The sequence below is a fragment of the Pleurodeles waltl genome, chromosome 12, assembly GCF_031143425.1.
Source record: "Pleurodeles waltl isolate 20211129_DDA chromosome 12, aPleWal1.hap1.20221129, whole genome shotgun sequence".
NCBI classification, from domain to species: domain Eukaryota; kingdom Metazoa; phylum Chordata; class Amphibia; order Caudata; family Salamandridae; genus Pleurodeles; species Pleurodeles waltl.
Genome location: NC_090451.1, coordinates 84,805,168 through 84,829,825, shown reverse-complemented (window position 1 = coordinate 84,829,825; position 24,658 = coordinate 84,805,168). Strand labels below are relative to the sequence as shown.

The 24,658-nt window shown below is 44.0% G+C and overlaps 1 protein-coding gene across 6 annotated transcripts in view; it reads right to left on the bottom strand.

Moving 5' to 3' along the window:
• Positions 1-24,658, bottom strand: part of ZNF414 (zinc finger protein 414) — a 137,786-nt gene that overhangs the window by 36,947 nt on the left and 76,181 nt on the right. For 3 of the 6 annotated variants that reach the window (XM_069217131.1, XM_069217130.1, XM_069217129.1), the window contains 2 exons: positions 20,318-20,853; positions 2,749-2,898 (listed from right to left, as the gene is read on the bottom strand). In XM_069217131.1, coding sequence (XP_069073232.1) covers positions 2,749-2,898; positions 20,318-20,853 — 686 coding nt within the window. The remainder of the gene's footprint in view (positions 1-2,748; positions 2,899-20,317; positions 20,854-24,658) is intronic. The other 3 variants (XM_069217134.1, XM_069217133.1, XM_069217132.1) reach the window with 1 other exon arrangement.

Sequence of the window (24,658 nt, the reverse complement as noted above, 5' to 3'; positions counted from 1 at the left end):
ATCTCCACACTAACTGTGGTATGGCATGGATCATAATTTACCCTCTAGTTTGTTATGGGGCCCTAGGACGTATGCAGTGACCTCTGGAGAATAGAACAGACAACGCCTTTCTTCATGCCCGATTCTTTCTCTCTGTGGTAGCCTTGCCGGTACTTTGTGGCTTGGTTCCAGGGAAAGGGAAATAAATGTTTTTTTCATTAATAACGAGCACCCCTATAATTACATAAGGATCCCTTCAAGATGTGTGATTCAATAAAAAAAATAAGCAGCTGACCAGCATCATTGAACAGATGTACTGTCTACATCTGAATCATATCCTTCAGTCTTTCTCTTCACAGAGAAAGGAGAAGGCAGGCGTTTGCTCTGATGGAGGGAAGGCAACTGGAACCTCAACTACCACTGCAGATGAAAAGGTTATGAAAAGAAAACCTCCAATTGCGAGACTGTTTTTGGAGATACCACTCTGCCAGATCACAAGTGTTCCAGAGTCCTGCACTTAAAATTCCTGGTTTGGGGATAATGGCCAGAATCAGAGATTCTGGCCCCTAGTTTTCGTCCACCAAAATCGCCCAGGTCGTAATGATAGCTCTTATGTTGAATAAGAGGAAAATGTGCCTGCCTCCACAGGAAATGTCTTCTTTCTGTCAAAATAAGGAATACATTTGTTACTCACAAGTCCAACCTCGTTGACAACTTCCACTACAGCAAGGCCAACCTAATACATTTTCCTTGTTAATTTTAAACTTACTGCTGATACCTGTACTCGGATTAGTTCTAGCAATTACACACCAACCTTCAGTGCCAATGGAGAATCATGGCCTGAACCTCCAAGGCAGCAGATTGAATAAGAAACTGATGATTGCATAAAGTTGAAGGCAGTCTCTTTGGTGACGATGATCTTGCTTAACACAAATGGAATGCTTTGGAATTTGTGATAATGCCCCCCTTAGGCAGCACCAGTGGAATGATTGTTAGCTTCATTTCAAAACGTTCACTCCCTCAAAAGAAATAGCTTATTGGATCTACTGGATAGATAAAGGCAATAGTTTGGCAACAAGGAAATGGGGCGGAATGGGCGTTTCTAAAATGTAATGCCACTAGTGCAAGACTAAGGAGAACTAAATTCACTTTAATGGTAACCTCTCAAATATTTCCATGCTTACTCGATCTGGCTTGGGGAGGTCTTAAGCACTCTTCTGTTAAGGTATTGCTACCACATCACCGTTACAAAATGTTTCCACTTTACTATATTTTCTAATCAAAGATGCCTACATTGATAATTATTCATCAGTTGTGCCATTTGCAAACGATCTGGTGGTAGAGAATGTGATGTTGGAAGAATAGATAGAGTAATTTCTGAACTCGGTGTCTGCAGTGGTCTTTTAATCTCTAAGCAAGTAGAGTCATTACTTTTGACCCCCAAACTATGATCCCATCTTGAATTATGGGCTAGAAATGAAAGTCGATTGCACTGTACGATGGACAAATGGATACCCCCTTAAGATTTTGGCATTTTAGTTTTCATAAGGGAATACTTTTTCCATTCATTATCAATTAGTGTCGTAATGTGTCTATAACTTTGAAAAGGATGTGATCATAAAATTGGAAACCTAATCAAAGCATGGTTAATTACTGGATATAGAATCTTTTTAGTATTCTTGACCCCACCATGTTATATGCCAAGGCAAATGCCTCGTAAGTTCTTGACATTTTTCTTGAGAATTACTAGCGCATTACCTACCTAATATCCAGTACTTCCGGGTTGAAAGGCTGAATGTGCACATGTGCCTCTATCATTTTAACCCTAGAATATCTAGTGGAGGTTTGTAGTGTATTTTCAATTTGTTTTCGTTGAGTGTACTTCCTGGAACTAAAGTATGACATAGAATTGTGTAATGTGTTACCTGTATTTGTGTAATCCTCACTTGACGTGCACGATCGGAAAATAGTCTCCCAAATCCAATAATACATAGCCCTTTATTACTTCCCAGCTAGGTTCATGCGATATAAATACCAATACATACATACATAAACTGATTATTACACCGGAGACAGAAGCTTCTGGTTCCAATAAGAATATCTGTTTGCAGCTAATTTCCTTTATACCAGATAATATTGCTCTACCCAATCAGAACCAAACACAAACATATATATTTATTCAAAAACCAGGCCCCAGCTCTCCCCAACCCGAGATCTTTTCACTTGCCTAATAGGGCCCTCAAGAAGAGAAACCAGTCAGTGGCAGAAGGCCCTTTCTATGATTTTATTTGCTGCCATGTTTCATTGATCCTAAGTGCAATCAACATGGATAGGAAACAGGATGCTGCCTCAAGATCAGCAGCGTATAAACTGAGCAGGTGGAACAACTGCCCTACTTTCTCCCCACTTGTCTGTGAATGCACTAGGTTGTGTGCTTCCAGCTGTTTTTCATAAGACGGCTTTAACTTTGCTTGTTTTAGGTTTGTTACGACGTTAATAGATTATCTATACATTTTAACTGGAGAGAATTACATATTTAGTATGTTTATTTTGTGGACATTACAAGGTCAAGCAAAATAATGTTTTTCATCACTTTCATGGCATTCTCTTGGATGAAAAACTATTACTTTTTAGAAAACATTGTTCTCTTTATCCACTGACGCTTCAACTAGCTTAGATTATTTTGTCAAATATGCAAGTAGTGGATGACAAGGTGGATGTGAAGGAGGAAACCCATTTTCCACCCTTTGAGAATTCAGTGGAACACACCTATCTCACTCTGTAGTCTGCTTGGTTGGTTCTTGTGGTCTTTCACGTGCCTGGTCATCTCGTCTCTCATGGTTGTTGAAAATGGGCACTGCATGCAGCTGTACCGGCCTCTTGTATGTTCCCACACTATGCGGCTGTTCGTGGAGTAGCCTGCACGGGGTTTTAAAAAACCAACAGTCATTCACTTATCAGGACAACAGAGTCTAATAGTCTAACTGGGTATGCATGGCTGGATCAGTGTAATGGATTCCATGCTTCCTCTTTTATATGAAAGTGAGATGAAGAGCTGTGACAAGATACTGGTACAAGTATCCCTATCAACTGACATGGGAGGGTGGTTTGTCAGTTTAATGGACTCAATTAGCCCCACTGTGCGAAGGATGCAAGGTTTCCTGTGGCAAATGGTACTCTGACATTATACTCATGTTAATATGTAGGATGCATGACCAAAAGGAGTTCCATTGTATTCGCTAGCTGCGAAAAAGGAAGGCATTGTCAACTCAAGATTTTGTTTTCTATCAGATAAATCTATTGTGTTGTCTCACGGTATATAGTTACTTAATTTATTACAATATTGTAACTATATAACAAAACTGTGTGTTATATTTCATCATCCATCAAGTGCTTCGAAGAATAAGGCAGTGTCCTATCAGCTATTATAAGCAGGACGCAAAGCAAAACTGAAGAAACAGATTAGGTGTGGTGTATATAAGCCTCCCATAAGAAATCTAGCAGTAAGGCTGGAGAGCGTACAAGACCAAGAAGCAACATTAGCCTCATTCTCTAAAATAAAATAGGGATGGCATGACCCCCAAAATGAAAATACCCCCAATATCCATAAATGTAGGTTCTTTGCACCATGCATACCAGCAAAAACTCCTCAAATGGAAGAAGACTCTTCGCATGATTATCTTTTCAGCAAGACAGTGAAATTTCCAATGAAAAATTTAGGGTGAAATTTGACCTTGCGATGTTAGGTAAACCTAAGTGCACAGTGACTTATTATTCTTCCTCCTCCTCCCTCGCCACCCATATCACATTACCGTCAATTAACTCACCCAGGCAGCCAGACTCAATGACCCAAAGGACCACAGACTTATTTTACCTCACTGATCTCCAAGCACTACTTAGTCCTGTTTCGTTTTCTTAGGGCTATCTGATTATGTTTAAAAGCGCTATTGGGTGTACCATTAGAAAAAACCTAACAAATAAATATTGTAACAGCTAGAGGACATGGCCCAATTAGTTACAAAGTAATCATTGTCATGGGGCTCACAATTTGAGTGAGACCAACTCCAGAAACAGGTAAAAGTTGATGCCCCCGAACAGTGAAGTTCTGCCTTCTGCTAAACAGCCCTTTGATTCACTTTTTGTCCGTACACTCACCTTGCATAATGAGCGCCACTTCGTAAAGGTTATCTTGTTAATTAGCGAATTAGTATGTGCAAAAAAAAAAACAAAGTCTCCAAGGGACACATGAAGAATACAAAGTCATAAGCAGTCCCAGCTACGCGTGGGGACCCCGGAGCACCTCTTAAATATATTCTAGGTGTTCAAGGTATCACCAAGCCCTCTAAAGATTTGGACCTCTGAGGATGGTATTTGAGGTTGTTCTGCCACAGGTGTGTAGAAGTCGACCGCCGTTTTCCTTTCGATGTCATGAGTCGTTTCTTTAGGCCTCAATATCGTTGTCAGTGACAGTTGTGCAGCACAGACTGCCTTGAGGATGTGACATGTCTCAACGTCGTGTGAGTTTACAATGTTGATGAATGAATCCTTATTGCCGATGTTGATGCCGAAGATTCTCTGGCCTGAGGAGTGTCTTGATGCCAATGGGTGACGTCTTCTAGTCAGTAACGTGACTTACGACGTCGGGTGTGCTCTGAAGTTGAGCGGAATGCCAACCCCACTTTTGACAGTGTCCTCAATGGCGAACAAACAGGTATTTTTTTCAATGTCCTTCCTTTCGACATCAACCAGGACCTGTTTTTAGGCCGTTTCTCTTGAGCTGCCTCTCTGATGTGCCTTTGGACGAGAGAAGGGCTATTTGAAGGAGGCCAGACATTCCTCAAAACTACTTATGAATGATTCTCTCTCCTGGAGTCGACGGAGTTATCTTCTCTCTGTCCTTTACAGTATGGCTTCTGGCAGTGAGGACAGGAGTCAGGATGGTGGGACTCCGGCAGGCAGACAATGCAGCCTTCATGAGGGTCAGTCTGTGCTTTCTTCTTCCCACAGGAAGGACACTTCACAAAAAGTGAAGGCACTTGTGACAAAATAAGAAAACTTTTTTTTTGTCAGAAACAAAGGTGGTCAGTGTATCAGATACTGGCAACTCTCAAGAATCACTGGTTTAAAACCGCTTGAAAGAGATTTTTTCTGACTGGTTAAGTCAAATAAGGAGAGCTTACGGCTCCAGGATCCTAACAGAAGGAGCCATAAAAATGAACTGACCTGTCACCTGTGGGGCATAATGGAATACAGGGGGATACTGTGAGGTTCTTAAAGGATAGTGCCAGTTTTATGCTTACTATTTTAATGGCACGCTATTGCTTAACAAGCAACCCAAATTCCTTTTCCTTTTAAATAAAGGTTTGTGGAAGGCTTCCTATGGTCAGCTTTTCATTACTAGCATGAATTGTATCGAGTTATGAGGGTTTAAAAAAAAATAAAAAAGTAAATGTAATCTGGCCATTTTTACCCTTTCTATATGCAACAGACATATATTTAAGAAGTGCTCTGGGGTCCCCACGTGTGGGGGATACTGTTTTGTATTTATGACTTTGAGGATTCTCTTGAAAGAGAACAAGGATTACAGATAAGCAATTTATCCACAGTGACGATGTTGCATTCGGCTTGCTCTATTGTTTATTTCCAGTAAGTAATCACACCGTGCCAGAAACCAAAATCTATTTACAGAATTCTTAACTGATGGACGTTCTTAAGTATTCTATGTGGACAAGCATTGGAAATGTACTTACGTTGATGGTTATTACAGCAGCCAAATCGGAACAACATCTATAAGCATTGTCCGTATATTAATGCGACTATTACTGAAACATAACACTTAAGATTATCTAGCTGTACGCCTAAAGTACAACATGAGATGTGGCTTGTAAAGACAATAACTTGGTTTGGAAAATCTATGATAGTGTCTTGAAAGGGAAAAGAAGTGATGCTAAAAGATTCCTTAGCAACTTCAACACAGGTTTAGCCATGACCAAAGTAATACCCCACTGTGGAGGGAGTCCCACTGCATTGTTCAACCCCTATACTGGCCATAACCCCAGGAACAACTTAAACTCTATTAAAGTGAAAGAATTTGTACAAGAGCAATGAGTGTATGCTACTTCACTGTTGCATGAGGGCCATGTCTCATAGTGAACCCAAATGCATCCTACAGCTTCCAGCTGTTAAAAAAAAGGTTGCAGTGGCGACAGCACAAGTGTTCATCCTTCTGCTATGCTCTAATACTCGTACTTTGTTTCTCCTAACTCAGGGTGCAACACATGGTAACATGTGATAGTTTCTCCTGTTCCTATATCAGGAAAATACATTAACAAGCATGTCTAACATTAGTAGAGAGTGGAGCCACTGAAGATTTGTCACACTGTTTGGCTGGCGTTGCTGACTTCTAGAGAGAAAATGTATGCTCTAGGGGATTTATAGTCAGAAATAAGATCTCCCCAAAATTTGATCTGAATTTGTCCTCCTACTCCTTCATCTTGATTTCAGAATAGAAGATCAGAGATCTTGGTGTAACTTAGATATAAAAAGCAGCGGTGGAGAAGACACAATTGATCCATTTGACTAATTATTTGGTAAATAAATGTCAGGATTCTATGCCAGTCCAGAATGTTTTAGCAGATATAGCTCTGAAAGGAAAATGAAAACTCTTGTATAACGATGTGCTCAATGGGGGAAGAGAAGGTAGCATGCAGAATAGAATATCTGGCCAGGACTTGACTGAGGCCAGCATATTGATATCAAAGTCACGTAACAGAATTGATAGTCTGGGCACAGCATCAGATCTGAGTGGGGTAACCAATGGAGCAAGTATCCTTTCAAAAAATAACTGCTGATACCTAATTTTCTTTCAAACTTTAGGATCTTGTTCTCTGCCTTAAGAATAAATGTGACCAACAAAAAGCACCACCACATTCATTTGTCAACAAATGTCAGCTTGTGGAAAAATTAGTAAAGAGTCTGGCACTGAAGAAAGATTTACCACTATTAAAATGATGTGGATTTTCTCATCTCCCAGTTGGTGACCTACAACTTACTGTAGCAAACATTTGCCAGAAAAAAACCTCTGATGAGAATAATATGGTTCGAGCAGACAAGCTGACATATACGTATATATGCTCCCACTTGCTACCTCTGATTGTCGCCTGGTATTTGCTTGCCTGACTTGCTCTTGTTCTACTTTGTATTTGTTTGCCCATTTTGCTCTTGTTCTACTTTGCCTTAATTTTGTTTATTTTCTGTTTTTGTTGCCTGTGCTGCCCGCTCGCTTTTTTGCCATTTTCTCCCTCCCACTTCCCGCAGGCCCTGCCCCCAGCGACCCTTACGCCTCCCAGGACCTACTTGATCGAGGTACCACGTGACCCTGTAGGAAGCTGGCGTGGTGGGTACCCAAGGTACTTACACCTTATACCAGATCCAGGTCTCCCCTCTTAGTGAAGTGTAGGCAGTGTCTAGAAGTCAGGCTCTCTAGAGGTAGCTGTGGATGAGCAGCCAAGGCTTATCTAGGAGATATGCAAAGCTCATGCAATACCACTGTAGTCACACAGCACTTACACACACATGAAAGAAAACACTCAGTTGTACAAAAATAAAAGGTACTTTATTTTTGGAACACAATATCACAAAATACTAGTAAGTCAACCATCCAATAGGAGGCAAGTAACACACTGCACACATACACTAGTAATCAAAAATAGGCATGTAAAAGGTTAGAAAACAGTAATAATCAACAGTGACCATAGGGGAGCACAAACCATATACTGAAAAAATGGAATGAGAATACAGCCCCCCCCCCCCACTAGGTAAGTGGAATGTGTAGAGGGGAGCTGGGGGTACTGGAAAACCACAGAGGTAAGTAACACAACACCCCCTAGCAACCAAGAAAGCAGGAGTAAATCACTGGAGTTTCCCCAGACCACCCAAAAGGAGGAAGAAGAGGAAAAGAAGACACCTGGGCCAGACTGCAAGAAACCACCCGTGGATTCCTGAAGACATAAGATCTGTGGAGAGAGGGGTCCAAGAGTCAGAGGAGTAGGAGCTACTACCCACCCTGCTGTACTTCAGGAGTTGTTAGATGGTGATGAAGAACAGGTAGCACTGCAGCCGGTGAAGAGTTCCTTATGGATGCAGAAGATGTCCCATGCTAGAGTGAAGATTGCAGACAAGTGTTGGTGCAGAAATTCCACCAACAAGCCTTGGTAAAGGCAAACTTGCGGTCAGTGGAAAAGTGGTGCTGCCGGGGACCAGCAATGCCCAGGACTCTCTCCAGGAGGGGGAGTCACAGGGGTACGTCAGGATTGCAGAGAATCCACAGGAGCAGATGCAGCACACACAGGAGTCACAGAAGGAGCCCATACAACACTACAGAAAGGGATCCCACGCCGCAGGAGAACCACGCAGAGGGCTGTACGTCGCAGGAAGGAGTGCAGGGATCTGGAGCTACATGAAGATCCCTTGGAGGAAATGCAAATGAGCCTTGGCAGCTGCAGGAGATGTGGTGCATGGGGGCACTCTCCTGCGTCGGAAGGCAAGGGCTTACCTCCACTAAAGTTGGACAGCTGGTAGAGAGGACCAAGAGGACTACTCTGGTCCACCACCCGTGATGCAGGATCCATGCAGCAAAGATGAGAGGAGATTCACGTAGCCGGTCGTCGTTGCAGGAGGTGCCTGTGGATGCAGGGGAGTGACTCCTTCACTCCAAGGGAGATTCCTTCTTTCTTCCCTTGCAGACTGAAGACACACTGCCCTCAGTGGATGCACAGCCAGTGAAAATGTTGCAATTGCTGGCAGGAGCCCTGGAAACAACGTTGTAGAAGAGTTCTTCTTGGAGGCAGTTTGTTGGGTCCTGGATGTTCCCTTCACAGTACCGGAGACCAGAAGCTGGAGCAGAGTTTGCACAGGAGTCTTGATGGAATCTTGCAAGCCGAATCTTAGGACCCACCCAAGAGAGAAAGCTATCCTAAATAGCCCTGAAAGGGGAATTGGTCACCTAACCAGGGTAAGCACATATCAGGAGGGGGCTCTGATGTCACCTGCCTGGACTGGCCACTTGGATGCTCCCAGAGTTCCCTGCCAATCTTGGAAACAAGATGGCAGAACCCAGAGATCCTCTGGAGGAGCTCTGAGCACCACCCCTGGGGTGGTGATGGACAGAGGAGTGGCCACCCCCCCTTTTCCATTGTCCAGTATCACACCAGAGCAGGGACTGGGGGTCCCTGAACCAGTGTGGACTGGTTTATGCACAGAGGGCACCAAATGTGCCCTTCAAAGCATACCAGTGACTTGGGGAGGGCACACCTCCCAAGCCAGTCACACCTATTTCCAAAGAGAGAGAGCGTAACACCCCTCTCCCAAAGGAAATCCTTTGTTCTGCCTTCCTGGGCTTGATCATATCAAGCAGCAGGAGGGCAGAAACCTGTCTGAGTGGTGGCAGCACCTTGGGCTGCCCGGAAAACCCTGTAAGACTAGTGGTAGCAATGCTGGGGGTCCTATAAGGAGCCCTCAGAGTGCATGGAATCATACTTCCAATACTTGCAACAGTATTGGGGTATGATTCTGACATGTTTGATACCAAACATGCCCAGGTTTTGAGTTACCATTATGTAGCTGGACATAGGTAGTGAACTATGTCCAGTACACATGTAAAATGGCGTACCCACACTCAGAAACTCCAGGAAAATGGATCTGGAGTTTGTGGGGGGCAGGGGTGCCCTCACACACAGGTACCTGCACCCTGCCCTCTGGGCGCCTACCATAGGGTGACTTATAGTGACCTGGTGCAGTGACCTGTAGTGAAAATGGGTGCATGCACCTAGTTAATAGAGGTTGCAGCACAACTTAGCCACCTGTTTGCGTCTGTCTGCCGCTGGACTGTGACTAGTGCCAAGAACCCTGGCCCCCTGCTACCCAGAGGTACTCCTCCACAGAGCTCCGAGCCCTGGACCCCAAATGCTGCAACAACAACTGTTGTATCACATCTCATAGATCAATGGTAGGATCTTACACCTACCACTGTTGCCTCTTCACCTTCAATTCTGGGCCTATCGCATTCACCGAGACCCTCACTGACCACAACCACCCCAGAACTACTCCACTGCCTCCTTGCTCAATGCCCAATCACTCTGCAAACATGCCACTGAAATCTGGGACACCATAACCAAACTCACCCCCAATATTTTCTTCATCACAGAAACCTGGCTCAACCCGTCTGCCACACCAGACATTGCCACTGCCATGCCCAGCAGCTAGAAGATGATTCACCTTGACTATAACACAGAGGAGGTATTGCCCTCATCCGCAAAGAAACCATCTGGCCTGGCAGTTTATGCTAGACTGTTCCCATGGGGAACAAGGTCAAGACTAATTTGCATATTGCTGGGTCCATACTGAGGTGGCATGGTGAGCAAAAGAATTGATGGATTCAACCCAGGTCTGTGACTAGGAGTGAATGTTTGATTGGTTCCGCATTCCGTCCATCATTTGTGTTTGTGTGCTTATGTCACATAAGTGTGCTGGGTATGCCTGTACGTGGGCCCTGGACTCACTATGCCACTGGATTCAAGCTAGCCTGGCTGATGAAGGGGAATACCCTGAAACCAGTCCCTGGATGCTTGTTTCCGGTCCAGGGAGGACCTGCCTGGCAGTTCGAGCTGGACTGTTCCCATGGGGAATAGGGTCAAGACTGATTTGCAGTTGGCTGGATCCATACTGACGTGGCATGGTGAGCAAACAAATTGATGGAGTCAACCTCTGTGACTTGGGGGGGGGGATTGGCAGGTCAGGGGTGGAAGGGTTCGGGAGGGGGGGAAGAATGTTTGATTGGTTCTGCATTCCATCCATCATTTGTGTGTATTTGCACCACCAATGAAGACAACACCACACTGATCATGTAACACCTCAATTTCCAACTTCAAGCTGATGGCAAATCTACCATCAGAGGCACCCCAGCCTACAGACCCCCCAGGACCACACTCCTTTTTCTGCAACACCATCCCCAAATGTATCACCCAACTCGCTGTTGACTCGAGGCACTACATCTTCCTCGGAGACCTCAACTTCCACCTCATTGACCACAAAGAGCAAACTTCGCCAACCTCCCAGAAAGCATGAGCAACATCTGCCTCACCCAGCTGGTCACTGACCCCACACATGCTGGGCTCGATCTTCACCACTAGCGATACAGTCATACCACTGAACTGACTTGGACCGACCACGTCATTGTCCATTTCACCATCGCAGGATCCCTATGCACCATCACTAGGCCCCTCCCCATCTCCTCCCACCGAAGCTGGAACAATGGGACAGAGAACCAATGGCCGCACGCCTGCAACACCACCCAGCCCGACTCTGCAACCAACCTTAAACAAGCCGTCTGGAATTTTTCTGCCTGGATCACCAACTGTGCCAACAGTCGCCCCAATCAAGCCAGCCAAGACCAGCAGATCCACCAAACAAGTCAGTGGTTATACACCAGAACATAGGACAATAAAACGCTATGGAAATTGGCTAGAAAGAAGATGGCGCACCAGCAAAGATCCCACAGACAGAGCCACCTTCAAGTCAGCCCTCAATAAATAACACCAATGCCTAAAAGACATGAAAAGAAGTGCCCTGGTAAACCACATCAAAGCAAGCTCCAATCACAGCAAGGAACTCTCCATCATCGTCAGAGTTCTCGTGCCCGTCCGCCTCCAAGAACACAATCTCTCCTTCCCAGGAACCCTGCAAAAACCTGTCACATTATTTCCACAAGATATCTTTTATCTACAGTAACTTTGAACCCACCAACCTCCTCACAACAACTGATGCCACACCCAACCACCTGCTCACAGCATGGGAACAGCTCACCACACAGAGCACCACAGCCACCATGAACTCCATCAACTCTAGAACACCACAGACCCCTGCCCCCACAACTTCTTCAACCTTGAGAGCAGGGAAATCAGCCGCAAATTCACCTCCATTCTCAATGCATTCATCACCACGGCTGCCTTTCCTGAAGGAAGGAAATACACAGAGGTTACACCATTCCTCAAAAAAACCTGCGCCGACCCTAGCGAACTCAAGAACTACCACCCCAACTCTCTACTCCCCTTCCTCGCCAGAGTCCTCAAGTAGGCCATCAACCACCAACTCACCGAACACCTGGAGAGAAACATCCTGCTAGACTCCTCCCAATCCGGTTTCCATGCCAACCACAGCACCAAGACTGCCCTCACCGCTGCCACTGATGACATCACAACCCTCTGGGGGGAAATTGCTACCCTAATCCTCATCGACCTCTCCTCAGCATTCAATAAACCATATCCCACCACCTACTCATCAAGAGACTCCACTGCATCGGGATCCAGGGACACACTCAAATGTATTGCATCGCTATCACCCTTCACCTCAAAACCCAGAGCACCATGTACGTTGTCTCAAGGTTCATCCCTTAGCCCCACCCTGTTCAACACTTAAATGACTCCCCTGGCCAACATCATCCGAACCCATGGCCTCCATTTCATATCCTATGCAGATGACAACCAGTTTATCCTCTCGCTCTCAGAAGAGCCTTCCACTACTAGGACCAAATTCCACAGCTGCAGGACGGTGTTGCCAAATGGATGAGGACCAACTGTTGGAAGCTCAACACGGAGAAGACTGAAGTGCTGATTTTTAAAAACAGCACCTCACCGTGGAATGACACCTAGTGGCCCTCCAAACACAGACCCACACCTTCACAGACAGACTACACCTGCAACTGCAGTATCATCCTGGACAGCAAACTCACCATGAAAAGCCAGATCAACGCAGTCTCCTCTGCCTGCCTCCACACCCTCGGCATGCTCCGAAAGCTCTTCAGATGGCTCCCAGTCAGCTCCTGGAAGACCGTCCCTCCAGTCCTAGTCACCAGCCAGTTGAACTACAGCAACGCACTCTACACGGGAATCACCGCCCAACTCCTGAAGAGACTCCAGATGATACAGAACTCAGCTGCCAGGCTCATCCTCGACCTCCCCAAATCGACCTGCATCACCTCCCACCTCAGGAACCTCCACTGGCTCCCCATCCAGAAAACATGCCAATTCGAAATGCTGATACATGCCTAGAAGTCCTTTCAGCATACATCAACCACCGACTGAACTTCCACCAACCCTCCGGACACCTGCTCTCTGCCTACCTCGCATACACTCCCCTCATCCGCCAAAGCTACAGTGGAGGACGATCCTTCTCCTGCCACGCTGCAAGTCCTAGAATGATCTTTTCCTCCATCTCCAAGCAATCTTCTCTCCCGGAATTCAGAAAGGGACTCAAGACCTGGCTTATCAACTGATCCTAGCAACCCAGTGCGTGGATACTTTTGTGGGTGATTGGACGCACTCTAGAAATCCGAGTTGACTGATTTACCTACATATGGATTATGCTATTCAACTACGGAATTCTAAATATTACAGCGTCATTAGAAGAGGCAATATTATCAAATGGTAACATTTCTGTATGTTCACAAAAACAGACTTGCAATGAAGATGAGATTTCTAAAGTTGGACTTGCAGTTAATACTGATCAATCAACTGTTCTAGTCCTTCAGGAATCTTTGGAATACGAATTATAGTAGCCCAGTCCTGATCAAGAACACTTACAGGCACCACTAAACAAGCCGAAGAATTATTATCTTCCCTTCGCTGGTACTTTTAAACAGCTGGTAAGACGGACAATTGATTATTAACATTATTTACAGAAGGTCCTATATAGGTAAGCCACCACAGAACTGTCTTCTGAGAAGACTGAAATGTTCCAGCATTCCTCAAAGCCAGTTTATCACAGAACAGTAATATATGGTCTGTATCACCACTAAATAGGCATAAACCAGCCTCACAGCTGCACTCTCACTCTGAAGGAATCCTTTGCTGCTTTAACTTGTAGTGGCTATTCCTGAGACACAGGGTTCTTAGACTAACTAGACGAAGGGACTCTAGGAAAAATTAAAGTAACTTCCATGGGGCTTTTTTTCTTTCTCTTCATCTTTTTTTACATCACCTTTCTCATTATCTACATTAAAATCAATATTTTTAAGTTAATCTGTTTAGTTCAGTCATCCATATTTTCCTAATTTAGGCCACATAATACAATGTCATCTGAATTCTTTCAACCCAAGTTTAAACTGCAGACTGAAGGAAAGAGTCATATGTCAATACATCAATTCTTCCTTGCTGGATATCATACTCGTTCATCATTAGACTATAAACAAGTATCCCAGTTGGTTATCATCCAACAGTGTCGCCCAAGCCAGTGCTAAACCAGAAAGGCAACTAATCTGGTAAACCACATTGACTTGATCTTAATTTAACTGTACAGGGCAAAAAGCAAAATGCACCATAAATCTTTAGGTTTACAGAATCCCCAGAAAAAGGCAACTTCAGCTTCCACACCCTGTAGGCCCAAACCACTGATTGTGTCTGCAAAGCTGCCATTGTTTGCAATTGTTAGGGCGAGAGTCTGGACGCAGTTACTTACAGCTTGATAGTGGATCATTGTGAGTGAGTGTTAATTAAAAACTGCTGGCACTTACTTTTTTTCCCCAGCGAAGGAAAGGATGGCAGGCATCATACAGTGCTGATGATGCCTGGACAGAGGCTGTGCACTGCTACCCAGCAACATTCTGAAAATGAAGTAAATTCCTTGCTGGCCATGAACTCTTGTGTTTTAGAACATAGCCGCAATCCAGGATATCTGGGTATAACTTCTCTCATTGGCCATGACGTCTTCGCTAGGCAATTGTGTTACAATAATACTGCAGCCAGACCTTGCTATGTAATGTTTCATTTATTTGCCAAGACCAGTTTGATTTCTAGGAATTAGGGGGTCATTATGAACACGGCGGGATTCCCCGCCGTGTTCATGCTGGTGGTATTATCACAGACCGCCAGCCCCCTTGGGACCCCGCCGGCCGAATATTATACATTCTGCTGTGGCCAGGACATTGCTGACGGCTCCACATGGTGATGTGAGGCGGGTGCAGTAGCACCCGTTGCGCAGATCACTGCCCGTAAATCGGGAGCACCCCTTCCGCCAGCCTTTCCCTGGTGGGTGAACCCGTGAGGGAATGGCTGGCGGAACAAGGGTTCCTTATCCGCAGGGCAGCGTTGCTTGCGGCGCTGCCCTGTCAGATGAAGAATTCCGCCATCATCAGGCTGCCTGTCGGAGGTAGCCTGGAGGTGGTGGAAGGCTGCCTGCGGCGGTCCCCACTGTCTTCATTATGTGGTGGTCAAGACAGCCATGCCGGTGGTGGTAAATTCCACTGCGACCGCCAAGTTCATAATGAGGGCCTTAGTACTGAAGGGCATCTGGAATGCACAGGAGTATTCAGAAAGGTATATTGTTAAACACTTATCTGAACTCGAAGACTGTGGGTTATTAGATTTACTCAAGACTATCTTGTGATAGAACAGAAAGGATTCTTAGACTGGACTACATATCTCGTTATGTAGGAATATCAATTATAAATGTACATACCAATTACCAAGGCTAGTGAACAACGGAATATTAACATTATTCGTAATCCTCCTAGAACCAAGTAAAACTATGACTCAGTCATTGGGAGATGTATCAACATATATTCACTGTTTGTGGGTTTAGTTTTTAAGAATTACAAGTTCTACATTAAAGTACATACGTGATTGCTAAGATATATATGTCCATTTCACTATTAGAGTAAAGCATAGAACCTACTGTTGCAAGTTAGTTGAGAAATCTCTACACTATATATCTTCACTGTATACGGAGGACATCCTGGATCAACAGAAGTGATGCGTTTGTGTGGTGGAGTCCAGTTTCTCTGTTTTCTCTTTTATTCCATCCCACCTTCCTTGTTTCTACCACTGGACCACATATTTCTGTGTAGGGTGACTGGTGGAGACAGTGAAAGTCTTAAGAGTGCATTGCTATAGCTGCATTCCAACACGTTTATTGCATCCTGACAGACCTCCATCGACCATCAATGTCTGAGCAGGGGAAGGCTTCTGCTTTCAGGTACACAAAGATGCCTTTACCATGAGCCGATGTCCTTATCAGTTGCTGTGTAAAAACCATGTCCTTTCTCTTTGTAGCCACTCCGACAAAACATACACCAACTGTCAGTTGGTTTCCTTCAGCCTAGGATTTGCTTTTGGAGATGGAAGTCTTGGCCTTGTTTGAGAAAAGGGGCCATCAAAAGGTAGCCTTTGGAGGAGCGGGATATAGGATTTTTCTCCCCCAGTTTTTATTTTTTATTTTTAAAGAAAGGCAAGGGCCTCCGAGCCAAAGTTCCTGAATCTTTTATATCTGTTCCTAGAGATACTGGGCACTGCTTGCATGAGGGCTTTTTCTACTCATAACAGCGACTTTATTAATATGATACCAATGGTTCGAATTCCAGTACCTATTTCGATCCTGAAAGACATACGCGTTTTGGGTAGGATGCCTCAAATCACTCTGATGCTCTAGCTGTGGTTGAGAATGAGTTCCCTCCAGTTATGTCTGCATAACTGCATCAGGGTATTATTCCTGCTAGAGTGTAGACCTATCATGTCTCAAACTGCGTAGTGATACATACCTCTTTCTGAGACTGGGCAAGTGATCTGGGGACATTATGGTGCAGGGCCATTCAGCCACAGAAGATTTACAACAGCACATTTTCCTGCTGGAGCTGTGGGAAGCCCACTTAGCACGAGGTAGTGGAAAAGAATGCCTTCAGGACTATCTGTCTACTCAGACAACACTACGGTAGTCTACCACCTCAACTTGCAAGCAGGACCTGGAATCTCTGCTGGGAGGCTGCGCATCTAAGGTAGTGGCCTCTCACACATGACGTTTGTCTGATGAGTGCACATACCTCAACATAAAGTGCCTTGCCTCGATGCTTGGCACTTGCTTCCACATGGCTCACTGGGGTATGCCTTCCACTTGAAATGGACAAATGGCTTCCTGTTATGTGTTGTTTCTGATCGTGCTCATTTTGCAGGAGCTACAGAATGTGTGCAAAGACTGGGCAACGTATTCCCATTGCCCGACTGTGGGAGGACAATTTGGTAATGCTGCTGTGTAGGAGGTGTGTTTGCCTTTCTCATCCAGATACAAATGATCTGCTGTTACTGCAGGAGGCCGGGTCATCTACCCCATTCCTTAGATTGTTCAATATAATGTGTGGAGATTGAGCAGTGCTAAGTAGTGATTTTGAGTCTAATATCGGAGGTGGCGGTTTTCTTTTTTGCCACACAGAAACCTGCAGCCAATATACTTACGCTGGGCGACGGTGCAAATTTGTATTGTGGTGTCAGAATGAGGGCTTGGCAAGCCTCACCTGTCGGGTATTCTGTGCTTTGCTCTCTCCCTCGCAGAGATTAGAGAGATTCATTGACATGGAAGCCCTTCTTTGCCTTCGTGACCAGCCGCCTTTGTACCATTTGTTTCTTGGTTCTAGGTTCTTCACGTGTTTGCACCTAGGCCTTTCATGATTACTCAGAGATTTAAATTTGGGTCTGACCATTTTATGGCATCACCGTATGAGTCAATGCAGTCTGTGTTTGGCTTGTGACTCTGAAAGTGGGGTTTCTGGTGCTGATTTCCTCAGCCTGTATGGACAGTGATTTAGAGACACTGTTGGTCTGGCCACTATTTATTATGCTTAACCGGGATAAGTTGGTTCTGTGTACTTGCCCCACTTTTTGCCACTGGTGGTAACCTTCATTTATGTGCTCTTCAATCTTTTCTCCTCCCTAACACTTCCATGGAGGAATGATTGAACATGCTGGACCCGAAGTTGGCTTTCCTGTGCATGACTGGAGATCAGATCAAGTGCATGACAGGCATTTCATTGGATCTGCTGGTTCACAGAATGGTAAAGAAGTGCCAATTGTAACTTATCTTGTTGGGTCACACTTTGAATTAAGGTCCATTACACCTTGGGAAAGAAAGATACACCTGAAAGCACTTAAGCACATTCCACTAAAACTGTGGTGGATTCTACAGCCCTGGCGTGTTCCCATGACGGTTATTTGCAAAGCAGACCCTTGGTTTTCATTCAACAGTTCTGTATTGGCTGTTTGGCTAGAGCTGTTCCGCATGACTCTAGTTGTATAGAGACTATTCTGTCATATCTCCCTGCGGGTACAGCTTTGGGACTGAGGTGAGGCACCTGAACTAAGATGTAGCCATCGGAAGAATAAGTTACTTACATTTGGTAATGCTGTTTCTGGTGGATAATGTAGAGTTCAAAATAAGAGTTTGGCGAAGCAGTAGCACTGTTGTAAATTAGTGGTTTTCAATCCCCACTAAATTCTTGGGTCCCCTTCCCCACTGTACATTGGAGAGTAACACACATTAGGCTATGTTCACTTGCTTACTAAGCCCCTGGATTGCCCTCTGGCAAAAGAACATACCATGGTTTTCTGTGCACTTAGTCCGGTCCAATGTTTGAGAGGTTTTTGTCCCTGCAATTGTTAACGTAGTTTTAGATGTTTATCAGTGCATCCTTTTTGCACTGACATTTTCCTTTTGATTGCAGGTGTGGGACGCGGTTTGTCTCTGAGAGAACATGCTGACTGAGCAAGAGTGCCATTTAGAAACTATGAAGGAGTCACAGTTTCTACCTTTTGCAGAGGGTTATACACAGACGCTGGTGTTTTGATTTAAATCCTGGAAATTTAGTCTTGAGTTTTATTTCCAAGTCTAACAGCTGGGTTACAACATTCTAATTAGAATAACTGACTAATATCCATAAACTCTGTGCTATCATATCTATCACAAAATAAAGTGAGAAAAATATCTGCTTGCACCAGGATTCAAATGCATACTGTTTAAGACTTCAATGAAGATAGAGAAGTTGGAGAACTACTATTCCAATGAGCATTTCGTTGAGGGGACGGTGAAATGTATGCACAGTTTGTGGGTTAGACTCGCACTGCTCAACATGTGGTAGCATCCTACTTTTCTAACCAAGGTTGTTTGATTTTCAAATCACAAATACAAAAACAACAAGATGAGGGATGGAATGCTTGAATGAATCTCAGCCACTGGCAATCCTCGGGCCACATTCTAATCCATCGTTTTTTTTTGCCCACCATGCCACCCCAGTTTGGACCCGCCATATGCAACTCAGCCTGGACCCTGCTCCCCTTGGGAACAGTCCAGCGGAACTGCCAGGCCTAGTCCACCTTGGACCAGAAACAAGCATCCTGGGACTGTTTTTGCGGTATCACTCCTCATTGGCCAGGCTAGCTTGAATCCAGTGGCACAGTGAGGTTGGGACCCACATCTGGGCATACCCAGTGCACTTAGAGCGGCAAATGCAAGAACAGCAAGGTAATGGATGGAATGCTTGAATGAATCTCAGCCACTGGCAATTGCTTGGGCTGCGTCCCAATCCCTTGTTTTTTAGCCCACAATGCCACCCCAATTTGGACCCAGCCATATGTAAATCCGTTTTGACCCTGCTCCCCACGGGAACAGTCCAGCCCGAACTGCCAGGCCAGGTCCTCCCTTGACCAGAAACAAGCATCCTGGGACTGGTTTCGGGGTATCACCCCTTATCGGCCAGGCTAGCTTGAATCCATTGGCACAGTGAGCCCAAGACCCACGGCTGGGCATACCAAGAGCACTTAGAGTGGCTGTTGCAAAAACAACAAGGTGAATGAGGGAATGCCTGAATTACTTTCAGCCACTGGCAATTGCTAGTGCCGCATCCCAATCCCTCTGGTTGTTTTTGATTTTCAAAATCAGTCAGGTTACTACTTTTTCATCCCTCTACTACTTTTACATCCCTCTCCAAGTCCTGCTGACCAAGTTATATCCTTTGCTTCGCCCAGGCACTCCCCGAGCAGAATAAATGCAGTGTCTGATTGTAAAGAAATAATTAACAATTGTGAACTGTAGCTGTTACATTGTGGCCAGCATAGCATACAGAAACAGTTGGGATGTATGGCATGCGTTTCAGTGTGAAGTTTAAAAGCTATTGCAGGCTTAAAGATGTTGAGCTCTAAATTTAGACAATCCAGAAAAAGTATGAAGGAGAATAAATTATGAAACCTTTTGTGCAGACACAGCTAAACCTGAGTGAAAAGTGATATTACAGACATGGAAAAAGTTCGGAGGAACAATATGAAAAGGAAAAATTACAACAGGGAGGAGACACAAAGCTAATCAAGTGAACAGGACACCATTTGCCTAAGGTACTCTTGTCAGCAAACATTAATCAAGTAAAAATTAGTATTGAAGCATCACAAAAGAAAATTTACTATTTCTTAGACCACTTAAAGCTATACTGAAGTATGAAACACATATAGCAGAAAAATTAAATTAGTTTTACCTTGATTTTTCTTCCGTGTCGCGTTGGAGACTGTTTGAGATGAGTTATGTGGAGAAGGTTGCCCATAGGAGATAAAACGCTCTGATGTAGGACTGTGAGCTTCCCCACACAATTGAGGCAAAGTTGATGACCCAAACATGGACGATTCCAATGGAGAAAAAGTTTGGGGCATTGGAGAATTCATTGGGGACGAGCTCAATTTGCTTTCAATCTCTGGGGTGTCATTTTGGATAATAGGAAGCACATTATCAAGTGAGCTTGCTGGGTGCAATGAGGTGACCGTGGTGGAGGTTGTTGTAGTGACAGCCCCTGAACTGGGAAGTATGGCCTTCTTTTCAGGATGTATGATGACGCTCTGCATTTTAGGAAGACCCTCCAACAGTAGGGGCTTAACAGAAGCCTCTAGCCCATCAGCAGAGTCCAGCTTAGATTTTTCCATTCTCTGTGTAGACGGTCTAGTGGATACATCAAAGCAGACATGGAGGTGTTTGAAGAGGGATCGATGTGATCTAAAACGCACCATACAATTTTCACATCTAGGAAAGTTAAAGAGAAATCATTTAGAAAATTACTGTCACTTAAAAGATTATTTAAGTATGATAGGGGGCTGTAATATAAATATTCGGCTGAATGCAAGTCCTGACAATTGCTTACCTAGCCCAGTGTTGACTGCTCAGTGAGTAAGGGTCATCTTACTCTTTCGTCTTGACCCTTCCCTGTTACTCTGATGCCCACTAAGATACCACTGAATTGCATATTCCTCTAATGATGTCTGCTTCAAATTGTAAGTCTCCACAGTGCGAGGTGAAAAAATATATATTAAGGGCCTGGCCTTTCTCGTTTACAATGGTGGCCACTAAAATATAAAATACAAAAAATTTTCACTTTTTAAACAAAAATGATGTATGCGTCCATTTAAGGTCTGACCAACTGAAAGATTTAGTTTGTTTGCTCTCATGCTCAGACAATCCTCATAGCAAGATATTCTTGCCTACACAATAATCTGATGCATGCTCACATTAATTACAATTCTAGGGGGAAGGAAGAGTTCTTAAAAATAAGGAACCCCACAGAGAAGTGCCATTTAAAAATAATATATTTTAAAATCACAGTCTTGGGATGAGACAAAAAGATAATCTGAAACAATATAGTAAATTAATATGGAACATACACTATGCATTCCTCCTGAAAGGATTTTCTCAGACCAACTTTGTGAGACAACTGGATCTACATAGTAGGATCTCGGTGAAGAGGTGTTGCACTTGTGTCACACAGGGTCAGTCCACATGGATTAGCAATGCTTCCATTTTAACTGGTATCATCTATTGATATCTAGTTTAATGCTGTTTGAAAGATGTTTGGTTTGTATATGTATATTTAAATGTAATCCTTCAGTGAATACCAATTTATCCTTCAAACCTTTTTAACCGGTAATGACAGCAGTGATTTTGCCTGGTGGGCGGCACAGAGTTGGCAGGACAGTTTTCTCCCCTACACCTGAATCTAGTGTGGTCAATTTGAAAAACCTGAATTGAAACTAATCTGTAGTCCTTTGAAATATAATATTTACTGTTGGGAAAGCACAGCTTTTTATTATGTTTGTATATATTGTTCGGGTGAACCATTGGCTCCCTATCAGAGGCCTCATGCTTCCAAGTTTTTGGCTTTGAGTTAACAACTCTTTACACCCAGGGGAAAATAGCACTGGGTCAATCAGACCAATTAGAATGGAGCTCATAGGACTATTTATAAAAGAGAAAAGACCTAGACAGGAAAAGTGGTGTCCCAGTCACATGGTCTGTGCCAGTACCTGTCTCTGATCTAATTTGGTAATATAATGTCCTTCTCCTGTCTTGATTCGGATATCTTGTCCAGTGACCACTGCATCAACTTCTTTAGGGCAGAGCCAGAATGAGTCTGAATACCTTGGCTTTTCCAGATGTGGTCCAATTTATGCAGCTGACCTTTTTTCTTAGCCAGGCTGCAGAATATTATTGTAAGAGTGCAATGAATCTGATGGGTATTTATCTTTTCCTAGGTGGTTTGGGTTTCAATAAATTGTCCAAGTGGAAAGACTGGTCATCATTATTGTGTCCACTTTTCTATATGTCTGGGATAATCAATCTCAATTAAAAATTATACTCCCAAACTCTGACTTTAGAATGATTCCCAGCCGGAGGATGGATATTGGAAGCACCCAAAACTACAAATTGGGAAATCAAAGAAGAGCAGATTAAAGTGCATCTCCTCTTCAAAAGAAATATTTTAAAGTCAGTGAGGTTTATTTCAACCCCGAGAGCACCAGCCACAAGCCTTCATTATTTTTTTATATCATATAAGGCTAGGTTCTCCAGTATTGAATCTTTCATAGATTCACATGCTTCAGTATTCCCTGTCGTCGAAGGGGGAGTCCCATGGTAATTAAAATTAGTAGTATAAAGCATAGCCTTAAACAGTAAAACCAAAACCAGGGCGATTGTATGCCAATCCATATCATTATAGATAGAACCAAATGGCAGCTCCTGCCTCATTCCTCACCTTCAGAGCCACTACACCTCAGATTTCAAACTGCACGTTGTGTTAAAGGGAGTCTCCTTGAGCTCTGCTCAGCTCTTTGAGAGAAACGGTTACTTTGACTTCAGTTGCCCTGTATTTGAAGCCACCAGAGATCCATCAGATCAGAGGGATCAAATAAGGGCATATTTAAGCACTTCAGGTCTTGTGGTGAGCTAAGGCTATTTTCAGAGGACCCTTACAAGGAGTGCTTTTATTGATTATACCCTGAGCATAAAGCTCTCAAGGACAAGGAGCCAAGGCTCCTTTTGTGGCTTCAAAAGAGAAGAAACCATAGGAACTCCAGCCTTTGGAAAAGGGGGATCTCCAATTCCAACCAAATAAAACAAGGAGAGAAAGATCTGTAAAGGAGTTGGGTAAATAGCCACCAAGAAAAATATCAAAAGAAGAAAATCAGGGTTAACAAGAGTTCAGACCAGTCAAAGAAGTGGCATTTATTGCCTTAGGACTCATCCAAAATAAGGAATACAAGGTCAGAACCCTCTACTCCTTTTGAATCTGCCCTAGCATCTGCTGGCATGAAGTCAACAATTACCACCACGATGATGACAATCTCTTTGTCAGCAAGATCAGTACTGATGAATGACGAGAAGGCAGACAGCAACTCAATCAACCAAATTGGCGAATGCTACTCCGTCTACGACCTCGTCGATGAGTGTTGTGTTGGCATCCCAGTTAACTAGTTCGGCGTCGGCTATTAGACTCTGATAATTGAGGTTTCTCTTGCCTCATCAAGGACAGCACAGACGATGGGCCTTTTGACAACTGTTAAATGATCAAATCAGACCTCACCAAGTAAGGTGTCACGTTTACAACCAGTCTGAATATTGGAAATGGGGTTACGGATGAGGACCTTTTGAGGCTGCAAGTAGCCCTTCCCAGATAAATGTAAAATATGTCAAGAAACAGATGAGTATGAGCAAGATGAAACATCTTGCATAACTGGAGATTTCTCCCTTAGAGACAGATAACAAGATAGAGAAAGGTCTTATGAGGAGTTTCATGAAAATGATCCTTCTAAAGTAGCATTTGAGGAGCAGTCATTCCAAGAACCAATGATGCAGGTTCCTATTCCTCTAGTCTCAGACCTTTACCAAATGCCTAATGATTATTACAATTGTTTTACCAGAAAGTGACATTCCACCAAAACAACAGCAAACTTTGGCATCCTCAGCAGGATATTCTTCACAACCTCCTAGACTGCTGAGCCAGGGAAAAAAAGACAAGTCACACAGCAAAGTTTTTTTTCGCCAATCAAGGCAGATGGTTCCTAATTCATGACGACTACGTAGGTCAAAGGGATGGTGGTAATGACCAGGCTACAAATACAGGAAGCAAATGGGATGATTATGTGGCTCCAGTATCAGCCCCTCCAATGCTTCCAGCAGCTAGTTCTCCAAAGAACAACATTGGGATTTTCCATGCTCTATTGGAAAGGGCTGCCAAACGTTTTGACCTGCCAGCAATGGTTCAGCAAACAGACTGCTTTCTTTACGACTTCAAAGGAACAGCAGGGAAAGTAGTGAGATCAATTCCAATAGTCAACTATCTCGAGGCAGAAAACCTTACGGTCATGAACAACCCAGCTACTGTAACAGTTACTGTAACAGCGGGCTCCTGAAAGAGCTCCCACCTGCTTGATAGGACATCCTAAATCAGATTCAGCAGTGATGCAGGTGGCACATCAGATCTAAAAATCCAACTACACCATGCACAGCCCCTCCTAATAAAAAGGTTAGATAATATAGGGATTTTATTTCTACAATG